At 41.8% G+C, this 12,173-nt stretch overlaps 1 protein-coding gene across 5 annotated transcripts in view; it reads left to right on the top strand.

Moving 5' to 3' along the window:
• The window catches only part of CTNND2 (catenin (cadherin-associated protein), delta 2), a 694,597-nt gene extending 684,461 nt beyond the window's left edge, over positions 1-10,136 (top strand). For all 5 annotated transcript variants that reach the window (XM_012650021.1, XM_012650019.1, XM_012650020.1 and 2 more), the window contains one exon: positions 9,216-10,136. In XM_012650021.1, coding sequence (XP_012505475.1) covers positions 9,216-9,476 — 261 coding nt within the window. In that variant the 3' untranslated portion in view covers positions 9,477-10,136. The remainder of the gene's footprint in view (positions 1-9,215) is intronic.
• The last annotated feature ends 2,037 nt before the right edge of the window (positions 10,137-12,173 follow it).

The following is a 12,173-nucleotide window of genomic DNA, read 5'->3' as shown; positions in this document are numbered from 1 at the left end:
GTTACTGGACAGGGATTGAGTAGCTTCTGTAACTAAGCCAACTCTCACGAGGAAGGAAGCATTTGCTGCACATGATTGTGATCAGTAAAAGAGACACAGCAAGGTCAATATAGAACTTGATATAGATAGAATAAATGAATGGAATAAATTCTATGATTCTGCAATACATGGAATGCATCACAGAGTGCCTTGCTGCCCAAAGTCTAGTTGGGGAAGCAGCAGCATCGACGTCACCTGGGATCTTGTTAGAAATGCAGGAGAGATTTGTTCTTCCTACCCCGTCCGAGATGTTCTGCAGCAGAGTTGCATTTTAACAAGATGCCCCGGTGATTCAGGTGCACGCTCAGGTTTGAGGAGCACTGAACAGTAGACACGTAAAGAACCAGTGTGAGTCTCAGGGTGTGTGTGTTTGTTTTATTCACAAACATTCATTGAAGGCTCATTTTCTCTGTGGTTCTGCGGGAACTCTAAAAGCCAGAAGGCACAGCCTGTGCCCCCTCGTTGATGGGCAACCTTGTACTTCCCCTTCTCCTGCTGTGGGCATTACCCCAACACACATGCGGCACTCTGGAAGACATCCAGTGTTGTCCCCAGAGAACAGCCCAGCTCCGTGGCCTGTGTGACATGTTGCTAATACCTAGTCGGCCTCCTTCACTTCCAGTCTTTGTTGAGAGCAAACAAAGCCAATGAATAAGTAAATAGGGTCACAAGCACTAGATGGGAGGTCACCAAGATGGCCCAACTATTCGCAGGGTAACATGCCTGCCCAGACAGAAACAAAATGCATTGGAAATGCCAACTCCATTTATGGAAATCAACCATTTTTCTTGTCACTAGTAGGATGAAATTCTGCAGATACAGTAAGCAAACTGTCTCCAGCTCCGAATGATTCTAGTGGGGCTATAATAAACCCTGACTTTGCAGCCAAGAGTGTGAGAGGATGCTTTAGTTTCCCCAGGTAGGAAGAATCCCCTCACCAGAATCACATCGGCCTTCCTCTTATGAAGTCCCGCTGTCGTTGGCAATGAAGAAACGCCCTACTGTGGTCCGGGTTCCTTGGCACCTCACAGTGTAGGTTCCAAAAGACTGCTTGCTACTTGGATTTAGAGGACAGTCCATAATGGTTCTAAGGGGCACCTCTTTTTACCTAAGCGCATTCTGAGCATTTAAGCAAACGAGAATTAATGCGCTAAGATGGCATCCTTGTTGAAAGAGTGAGCACGGCCCAATATGGCCTTTCTCCCAGTGTGCCCCAGAATGTGCTCGACTCAATCGCAAATAGAAACGTCAGGGCCACGTCCTCTAAGGCAAATGCAGCAGAAACCCACCCAGGATGGAGGGCAAGCTCCGCACCTCTTGCCAGTACTGGAAGACATTGCAGGTGGACCCCCGGCAGAGCTGAGTCCTGCGGTCACAGCTCACTGCCATCATATTCCCTGAGTACGGTCAGCAAAGGGAAATGGTGATTGGACTGTGCATCCTATTCTGACATCAAGCAACACTTTAAAATGTCCACCAAAGAGAGGTTTCTTTCCCCTTAAAAAATTTCCAAGGAAACCTTTATGACACTCTAGTGAACTTGGAGAGAAGAGAATAAAGCATTTTGCTGATTTTGGACTATGTCATTGGAATAAACTTTGTCATCACCTGCAGCTTCCCCTCCTGGGGACTCAATAGAGTATGGCCATCCTAACTATTCCAAAGAGGAGACATTTCTGTTCTCTTCCAGCTGGGTGGTTCCAGAGACAACCTCGTAAACGGCATCCATGAGTTGGATTCTCTGGCCGTGTGGGTGTGGCTGGCCACTCCAGACAAGATGCTTTCACTTTGGTAGCCTTCCTGGGCCAAAAGTGACCTCAGAACATCACACCTTAAAAGATTTAACCAGGAGGAATGTTCCGGGATCCATCCAGTCTCAGCATCAAAGCTTGTCCTCTGCTGAGTGCTCATGTCTCTGGGGGGTTAGTCACCGGCTGGGCCTCACAATCTTCACAGAGGAGGCTGGACAGCCACTGACCTTACTGGAGAAGTGCTTCCTGGAGGGAGAGGTGTTCCAGGTGGATGACAGAGCTGAGAATGAAGCACCGGTACCAGCCAAGCATGGTGGGATGGCGGCCAAAGCTCTCAGCCAGGTGCTCCATGCCTCAGCTGTGGCACTGCCCTTGTGACTTCCTGGGACTCCAGTCACATTTTCAGGGAATTCTGAGCTTAAGGACTCCTAGAAGAAATAGCCGTTAATGTACAACAAAGTTTGTGACCCTTGGTTTTTATGTTTGAGGTCAACAGACATCATTTTAAGAGTTAACTATCTATACTCTGCAAAAATCCTTTTGAGTTTCTTCCAGTGTACGTGATGCCTACAAAGAGAAATGTCATTTTTAATGGTATAGATCTAGCCGGCAACAGGATTTTTGTTCATGAACTAGAAACAAAGGGATCAAGTGTTTTGGTGACCAGTATTCAAATTATCACTAATGATAATGAAACAAGCACATTGAGTTCTTTTTTGGCATCTTCAGCCCCACTGTCCTGTGAGCAGGGCAGGTGTGATTGTCCCCAGAGATGAGGACACTGAGATTGGAGGAGGATGAGCTGTGCCTTCAGTCACCCAGCTGGGAAGAGGCAGAGACTCACCTGGCTCTTCTGTCTTCCCATCTCTCTTTTCTGCCTCTGTATCAGTGGTTCTCGAATTCGCGTGGGAGTCAGAGTTCCCGCAAGGGCTGTTAAAACGCAGATTGCTGGGCCAACCCCAGAGTTTCTGATTCAGTAGGGAGTGGGATCTGGAGCGGGGCCCGATAGTTTGCATTTCTAACAATGCCCAGGTAGGGCTGATGCTGGTGGTCTTGAGACCACACTTTGAGAACCATGGATCCGTAGCACTTGGCCTCCTGTATTTTATATCAACACTTGGAGTCTTTGGTTTTCCCATTGTGGAAATTTTGAAGATCTGTAATGGGCCACCATTTCCCTTGTGTTCAAAATAAATCCAGTTTGCTGGCAAACTTGTTAAGGAGTAAACCTAGAAAAGTCTTCTGTCTTTATACTAACAGAGTTGAACGCTCTTGTGACATTATCCTTCATAATTTAGATTGAACATTCTACTATTGAGGAAAGAGTTCAGCAAAGATGACTTTATGGGAACAGAAGCCACAGGACAGAACACAGAGTCTGTCAGTCCTCACTGGTTGCACCTCCCTTCCAAGAAAGGATGCTGCCTTAAGGCAAAGCAGGCAATAGGTCTGGCTCCTGGGTTATGCCATGCTTCTCTGGACCACAACAGACACCCAAATTCAGAAATCCCCCCTGCTGTATAGGAACAGCATGCTACTTCCTCCATAAAAATCTGGTTTATGCAAACTGTGCAATATTTTAAAAACACATTTATCTTTAGCTCTTCTATATGGAGGGCTTTTGGGGGGTGCATTTTATCTGCCAAATTTTCAACACTGTCAGATATTCCCTTAAATTATAAAATGCAGCCAATACTCCTCCCCCGTGGATGTGTTTCACCAGCCGACATTCAAACCACCAGACCAGGGAGCAGATTCAGTCCCCCCAAACTCTGCAGTGCTACTCACCACTCCTCCTGCATAGTTCATTTGCACACGCTCTCAGAACTGGGAAAAATCTCAGAAGGGGTTAATAAGGGACTTTATGAACAAAACAGGTGAATTGAAGAAGTTAATTCCCTAAGGTAAGAGACTCAAATAATAAGCTCATGTCCCACTCTAAAACATCCATCAACCAGAGAGAACATGACAACAGTAAAAAAAAAATTTGAGTCGGGTTGTGCAAAAACATGAAAACTGGGGGACAAGGGCAACATATGTAACCTAAACATCTGTACCCCCATAATATGCTGAAATAAAAAAAAAAAAAAACATGAAAACTGCACCACTTTGGAGAGCCACAAGCCTTGTGAGTGACTCCCCTGAAGACCTCCCTGTCTCCTGCATTGCTGCCTCTGGCCCCTGAGAGCAGCACAAGAAGTCACACCTCTTCTGGCCTCCTCTGTCCACCGACCTCCTTTCTTATCAAAGAGCCTGGAGCCAGCTCCATGAGGACTGCTCTCCGAGCTTCAGCCACCTTGACTCTGCCGGGCCTGGGCTGGCTCCGTAGAGACAACATGGGCTTCAGAGTCAGCCAGACGTGCGTTCAAATTCCAGCTTCACAACACCACTGCCCTTGGAGAAGTTTCTTAACTTCTCTGAGCTTCAGTTTCTTCATCTACAGAGTGGGAATTAGGTGGGTGGATGGATAGGTGGGTGGATAGGAAGATAGGTAGATGATACGTACAGACAGACGTGTGTACATACATAGACATTTATGACTATTGGATGATTAACAAAGAAGAATTTGTTAAATGTTGAATATAGTGCCTACTGAAATAAAAACACAGTAAAATTCCAGTTTCCTCCCTGTGTTATTTTTCCGAACCTCCCTCCTCGGAGCCTGTGCGTGCTGCACACTTGGAAGCAGCACAGTGCTGGAATGGAGATGTTCAGCGTAGCATGCAGCTCTTCAGAGAACAGCAAAGGGCATCCCAGCCTATCAATGCCGTCTGGTAGACCTGGTCTTAGCGACATTTAATTGCAGATGCTGCACATTCATTCCAAATGTCCCTCTCACCCCAGGCTCTTAGGCTAACAAAAGTTTACATTCTACAGACTTTCAGACTTGCGCAGGTAGACAGAAGCTTCATTCAGTCAGCCACCACTAACTAGACGTGTGGGACAGCCCGAACAGCAGCTGTGATGAAGTTCACCACTTCTTGGAAGAACAGGTCGATTACTAGTGTAAATCAATGACATATAAAAGAGGGAGTTTCACTTACTTGAGAGAAGAATTATGTGCGGGCCATTAAAAGCATTCATTTACACACAACGTGCTAATTACAAATCATTATCTATTAGCTAAGGCCAATTTCTAGAGGATGTTTCCATGCTGAACCTTAGTTAAATTAATAGGGAATTACTAAATCCACTTGAAAGTGATCAAACTGTATTTCTTTCAGTGTTTTATAACTCACACCTGACCTCCTCCCCAATTACTGCACACTAGCAGAGCTTTGTGCATCCCTGTACGTGCTAGCTGGGGGGGGACACCCTCACCCCACACCTGGCAGGTTCTGCTCATTTCAGGGGCAGGTGCTTGGAAAGAGACCCCAGAAGCAGTCAGAAGGAAAGGGGAGGACTCAGTCCCCAGATACAAATGCTAATAAATATGTCATCAACCCATGAAAATTCCTTGTCTTTCTGTCCCTAAAGCTATGCAGAGGGAACTAATTCTTGACATCCTGTGTCTCAAAGGCTCCTATGATCCTTTGAGCCCTTCAAAGCCCCTACATCAGACAGTAACCTGCAGAGGACAAGAGTGTAAATAGGGAGTACTGGGAGGGGCTTGCACACACCAGACAATTCTGAAGACTCCTGCCCCCTACTCAAAGGCTTCCTAATCCCACAACATTCTTGAGTTCAGTCAGTTCTTAATTACACCAAGTTAGGAAACGTTTTGGTCCTTTGGTCCTCCAGAGTACAGAATATTTTGAGTGTACATGTCTTTAAGGCTGTGATACCTGATCACTCGCTTAGGCCCTGCAATGGGGAAGCCCCAGTCCTAGTACATGCAAATGGGGACCAGAGACGTATTGATGACAGCTCTCTGTGCCATCAGGAAAATGCCTTGGTGATCATTAGATCTTGTACATTTTCACTGTCTCTTTGAGACTGCCAAACCTAGGTGTAATGCAGAAAAAAAGAAAATAAATTAATTGTGTTCTACAGCTTCTAGTCTACACTTCTTTAATTTAAAACGATTATCTAGTAAAATGGTGCAGCCACTATGGCAAACAGTTTGGTGGTTCCTGGAAAAGTTAAACTTAACATTACTGTATGATCCACTGCAAGGTATATACTCAAAAGAATCGAAAGCAGGGACTGGAACAGATACTAGCATACCAGTGTTCACTGCAGCATTATTTACAATGGCCAAAAGGTGGAACCAACCCAAGTGTCCATCAACAGAGGAGTGGATAAACAAAATATGGTCTATCCATACAATGGAATGTTATTCAGCCATAGAAAGGAATGAAGTTCTGACACATGCTACAACATGGATGCACCACGAAAACATCATGCTAAGTGAAAGAAGCCAGACACACAAGGACAAATACTGTATGAGGTCCCTAGAGTAGGCAAGCTCATAGAGATAGAAAGTGCAATGGTGGTTGCTGTGGGCTGGGAGAGAAAGGACTGGGAATTATGTTTAACAGCTATGGAGTTTCTGTTTGGGATGATTAAAAATGTTGTGGAAATGTATGGTAGTGATGGTTGCACAACACTGTGAATGTACTTAATGCCACCTAATTATACATTTCAAAATGGTTAAAGTGGCCGGTTTTGTGTTATGTATATTTTACCACAATAATGATAAAGAAAAAGATTATATAGAATGAAACCAATTTTAAAAAGGAAAGGCAATGGCAGTTGGCAGTTTCAGGGGAGCAGTCCCACCCCAGTGAATGCCTGGGCATACATGCAGCCTTTTCTTTGTTTTGTTTTGTTTTTCCCATGAGACCAGTTGTTTTTAATATTTAGCTCCCACATATGAGTAAGAACATGTGAGATTTGTCTTTCTGTATTTGGCTTATTTCACTTAACGTAATGATCTCCAGTTCCATCCATGTTGTTGTAAATGGCAGGATTTTATTCTTTTTTGAGGCTATATAATATTCCATTGTGTATGTACTGTAATTTCCTTATCCATTCATCCACTAATAGACACTTAGGATGATTCAAATCTTGGCTATTGTGAATAGTGCTGCAATACACACGGGAGTGCAGGTGTCTTTCCAATATACTGATTTCCCTTCCTTTGGATATATACCTAGCAGTAGGATTGTTGGGTTATATGGTAGTTCTATCTTCAGTTTTTTGAGGAACCTCTATAGTTCTCTCCATAGGTTGCACTAATTCACATTCCCACCAAAAGTGTATGAGCGTTCCTCTTTCTCCACATCCTTGCCAGCACTCATTATTGCCTGTCTTTTTGGTAAAAGCCATTTAACTGGCATGAGATGATATCTCGTTGTAGTTTTGATTTGTGTTCTCTGATGACTAATGATGTCGAGCATTTTTTCATATATCTATTGGCCATTTGTATGTCTTCTTTTAAGAAATGTCTTTCAGATCCTTTGCTCATTTTTTAATCAGATTATTTGATTTTTTCATATCGAGTTATTGGAGCTCCTTATATTCTAGCTATTAGTTCCTTGTTAGATGGGTAGTTTGCAAATATTTTTTCCCATTCTGGGGTTGTCTCTTTCCTTTGTCGATTGTTCCCTTTGCTATGTAGAAGCTTTTTAGCTTGATGTGATCCCATTTGTCCAATTTTTCTTTGGTTGCCTGTGCTTTGGGTATATTACTCAAGAAGTCTTTGCTCAGACCAACGTTCTGAAGTATTTCCCAATGTTTTCTTTTAGTAGTTTCATGATTTAAGCCTTTAATCCCTTTTGATTTGATTGCTGTACATGGCAAGAGGTAAGGGTCTAGTTTCATTCTTCTGCATGTGAACATCCAGTTTTCCCAGCACCATTAACAGTCCTTTCTCCACTGTATTTTCTTGGCACCTTTGTCCAAGATAAGTTTACTATAGATGTGTGGCTTTATTTGATGCTGTATTCTGTTCCATTGGTCTATGTGTCTGTTTTTATGCCAGTACTATGTTATGCTGTTTTGGTTACTACAACTCTGCAATAAAATTTGAAGTCAGGTAATGTGATTCCTCCAGTTTTGTTCTTTTTGCTCAGGATGGCTTTGGTTATTCTGGGTCTTTTGTGGTTCCATATAAATTTTAGGATTCTTTTTTCTATTTTTGTGAAGAATATCATTGATATTTTGATGAGAATTGCATTGAATCTGTAGATTGCTTTGGGTAATATGGACATTTTAAACAATATTGATTCTTTCAATCCACTAGCATGGAATATATTTCCATTTATCGTGTCCACTTCAATTTCTTTCATCAATGTTTTATAGTTTTCACTATAGAAAACTTTTACTTCTTTAGTTAAGTCTATTCCTAGTTATTTTATTTTATTTGCAGCTATTATAAATGGGATTACTTTCTTGGTTTCTTTTTCAGATTGTTTATTATTGGCAGATAGAAGTGCTACTGATTTTTGTATATTGATTTTGTATCCTGTAACTTTACAAAATTTGTTTATCAGTTCTAATAGCTTTTTTGTGGAGTCTTTAGGTTTCTCTACCTATAAGATGATATCATCTGCAAACAAGGATAATTTGACTTCCTCCTTTCCAATTTGAATGCCCTTTATTTCTTCCTCTTGGTTGATTGCTCTTGCTAGAACTTCCAATAGTATGTTGAATAACAGTGGTAAAAGTGGGCATCCTTGTTCCACATCTTAGAAGAAAGGCTTTCAGTTTTTTCCCCATTCAGCATGATACTTACTGTGGGTTTGTCATATGTGGCTTTTATCATGTTGAGGTATATTCCTTCAATACCCATTTTTTTGAGAGTTTTTATCATGAAGGGATGTTGGCTCATTTTATTGAATGCTTTTTCATCATTTGAAATGATCATATGATTTTTGTTCTTGATTCTGTTGATATGATGTATCATATTGATTTTCATATGTTGAACCACCCTTGCATCCCTGGGATGAATTCCACTTGATCATGATGAGGGATCTTTTTAATGTGTTGTTGAATTTCATTTGCTAGTATTTTGTAGAGGATTTTTGCATCTGTGTTCACAAGAGACATTGGCGTATAGTGTTTTTTTATTGTGTCTTTGTCTGGTTTTGGTATCAGGGTGATGCAGGCCTTGTTTGTATACTGTTTGGGACTGTCCTCTCCTCCTTGATTTTTTAGAATAGTTTAAGTAGGATTAGCATTAATTTTTCTCTGAATGCTTGGTAGAATTCAGCAGTGAAGCCATCGGGTCCTGGGCTTTTCTTTGATGGGAGACTTTTTATTACTGCTTCTTTCTCCTTACTTGCTATTGGTTTATTCAGGCTTTGGATTTCTTCCTGATTCAATCTTGGTAGATTGCATATGTCTTGGAATTTATCCATTCCTTCTAGGTTTTCCAATTTATTGCAGCCTTTTCTTTGAAGGAGGGTTGAGTGCCTGGGCAAGAGGGAGGTCGGGTCAAGGGAAACTAACTAAGCCAGTGTGGTGCTCTTTCTGGTGCAGGTTTCAGCACAGCCAGTCCCGCAGGAGCCCAGCAGGAAAGACTACGAGACCTACCAGCCATTTCAGAATTCCACGAGAAATTACGACGAGTCCTTCTTCGAGGACCAGGTCCACCACCGCCCTCCCGCCAGCGAGTACGCCATGCACCTGGGACTCAAGTCCACCGGCAACTATGTCGACTTCTACTCAGCCGCCCGTCCCTACAGTGAACTGAACTATGAAACGAGCCACTACCCCGCCTCCCCCGACTCCTGGGTGTGAGGAGCCGGCGGCACCAGGCGCTCGGGGACAGTGCATGTGCATGCATACCACGAGACATTTCTTTTTTCTTTTTTCTCCTGCAGATTTAGTTTGTTAAAGCCTGTTCCGTAGGAAGGCTGTGATAACCAGTAAGGAAATATTACGAGCTATTTTAGAAAGCTAAATGAATCGAAAGTTAACTTGGAAATCAATAGAAAGCTAAAGAGATCCTAAATATGACAATGTGCAACACCTTTCTAGTTTGGGCTGTAGAGGATAAAAAAGTGCTTTATACCGAATGTGGCTGAAGGAAGGAGAGAGCAGGCAGCCGGGTGGTGAGGCGGGAGGGTCATTGTTAAGCACAAGACACAGAATAGTTTACACACTTTATGGGGGACGGCTTCTCACGCTTTGTTTACTCTTCATCCGTTGTGACTCTAGGCTTCAAGTTGCATTGGGGTTCCTCTGTACAGCAAGATGTTTCTTGCCTTTTGTTAATGCATTGTTGTAAAGTATTTGATGTACATTACAGATTAAAGAAGAAAAGCGCGTTGTGTATATTACACCAATGCCGCCGTGTTTCCTCATCTATGGTTCTAAATATTGCTTCGATTTCAAACTTTTGAAAGATGTATGGATTTCCAGCTTTTCTTTTCTTTCCTTTCTCCCAGTATGTTTTAACAAAAAACAAAAAAAAAAAGGAAAAAAAGGAATATTTAGCAGTATTGTTCGTTCTGATATGTGAATTTGTTTGTGGCAACTAAACAAGGCATTCAGCAGTTTCTGACAATTAACATACATCATTCCACACTCCTGTCAACAAAGTGCTTTTTCACTGCCTAAAATTTTAGATGTAGATATTTGAAATAGATTTTTTCATTTATACCAGTTTTCTTTATGATGATACAGTGTTAAAAGAAAATAAATTACAATTGATCTGTCATCCATATTTGCTAAGAATGTCTATTTCCAAGGACCTATCTTACAAAATACACATTCTTGCTCGTGTGTCTGTGCGTGTGTGGGTGTATGTCTATGTATGTATAAAAATGACCCGTGTGAGACTTTATTTTGATAGGAGTTACTTCATTTGCTATTCACCTTGTACAAGCTTTGTTTTTGGTTTTTAGTATAAATGTACATCAGTTTGTTCCTTTCGTACTGTATTCACTCTTCCGACCATCTAGTGACTCAGGATATTAGGCCAGTTGAAGTGAAGTTATAGGATTTTCACACATTCACACATTCTTGGATATCAACTCTTCCTCTGGTCCATTTCCTTCCACATTTTACACCCTCAGAACATGATAAACCATGGCCAACTCAATAATTTCACTTTGGGGCCAATTACTTGAAGTATCCACAGAAAACGTAAACTGCTCGCCTTACTCTCCCCAAACTTTTTTGTTTATGTGGCAGAGAGCAGTAGACAATTATGGGTTAGATTATTAAAACTGAACTTGAAGCTAATGTTAGAATAGTGGTTCACAGAGCTAAGAAATAAGGCTAACCATTTAAAAGAACATGGGCTGTGGGTAAATTAGCTTTGCTCTTTAGATGCAAGTGACTGAGGCCAATAGGTGCCTAGTAAATGTTAACTGTTCTTGGAAAAAATAAAAACATAAATAACAAAAGAAATTGGCTGCATCGTCCTTTAAAACTTGCTCCCCTTTACTCTACGTTAGTTTAATTCAGCTTAAAGTCTAAAATCCATGGTTCTTTCTCCAAATTTAACAATAACCAAAAGATACTTGATTCATGCATATTTTTGGAAATGAAAAGTTAATTTCCAGAACAGAGCAGGAGACAGAAATTAACATATGACTTTTCCTACAAATTATGTACAAGTTGGACTTTGTTGCATCGTTTACTACAGGTCTCCACATTTCTGGGTTCCCTCATAGGGACGTCGCAGCCCCTCTGGAGAGAGAGAAATGTGGAGCATCAAGGACAGTGTTTCCACCTCGTCTGTGTCATAGAATGAAATAGTAAAGTTCATTGAGGCAGAGAGTGTGGTGTAAGCATGACTTCCTATAACCTAATAGCTGGCTTAACCTTTCCAAAAGGAAACAATAGGACTTGTTGGAGTTACACAGAGATATTAATGCATGTTCTAAGAGAGTCCTCCTAGCAGAAACTATACTTTCTTTATGATTTCAAGTCTCAATGCATGCCCTACATTTGTGACTCTTGAAGGCCAAGGATGTCTTTGCTGCTCATGATTCTTTGAGAGCACATTGTACCAGGCTGTGATTAGCTAATTCAGCCAGGAGCCTCTGGCATCAGAGATAAAGGTAGGAAAAAGAAAATTAAAAGTGTTCATAGTTATTCAAGCCCGTCCTTTTTTCTCTTCCATATACGTACACAGATAGACAACAGATGTAGACAGAAAGAGCTAGATGATAGGTAGACAGATGATAGTTGGACGATGGATGGATGATAGGTAGGTAGATAGGTAGATAGATGGGGTTTTACCTGAACCGTGAACTAGCATAAAGGCCCACAGGCTCCCTTGGCAAAGAAGTCTGGTCAGATTTATTATTCATAACATGGGATACACTTGACAAAAGCTCCAAGCGACAAGAAACCTTTGTTTTTGCTTTCATTGTACTGAAGTGACCAAGGGAGGCCCCTTTCCTGAGTGGCTGCCTTGCATCTACAAGAGCCTACACTGCCTGCTGAGATGGCAATGGTGTTTTTCGAAAGAAAAGGAAAAAT

This window comes from Propithecus coquereli, unplaced genomic scaffold (assembly GCF_000956105.1).
Source record: "Propithecus coquereli isolate 6110/MARCELLA unplaced genomic scaffold, Pcoq_1.0 Scaffold309, whole genome shotgun sequence".
Taxonomy (NCBI): domain Eukaryota; kingdom Metazoa; phylum Chordata; class Mammalia; order Primates; family Indriidae; genus Propithecus; species Propithecus coquereli.
This window is presented reverse-complemented; position numbering and strand designations above follow the sequence as displayed.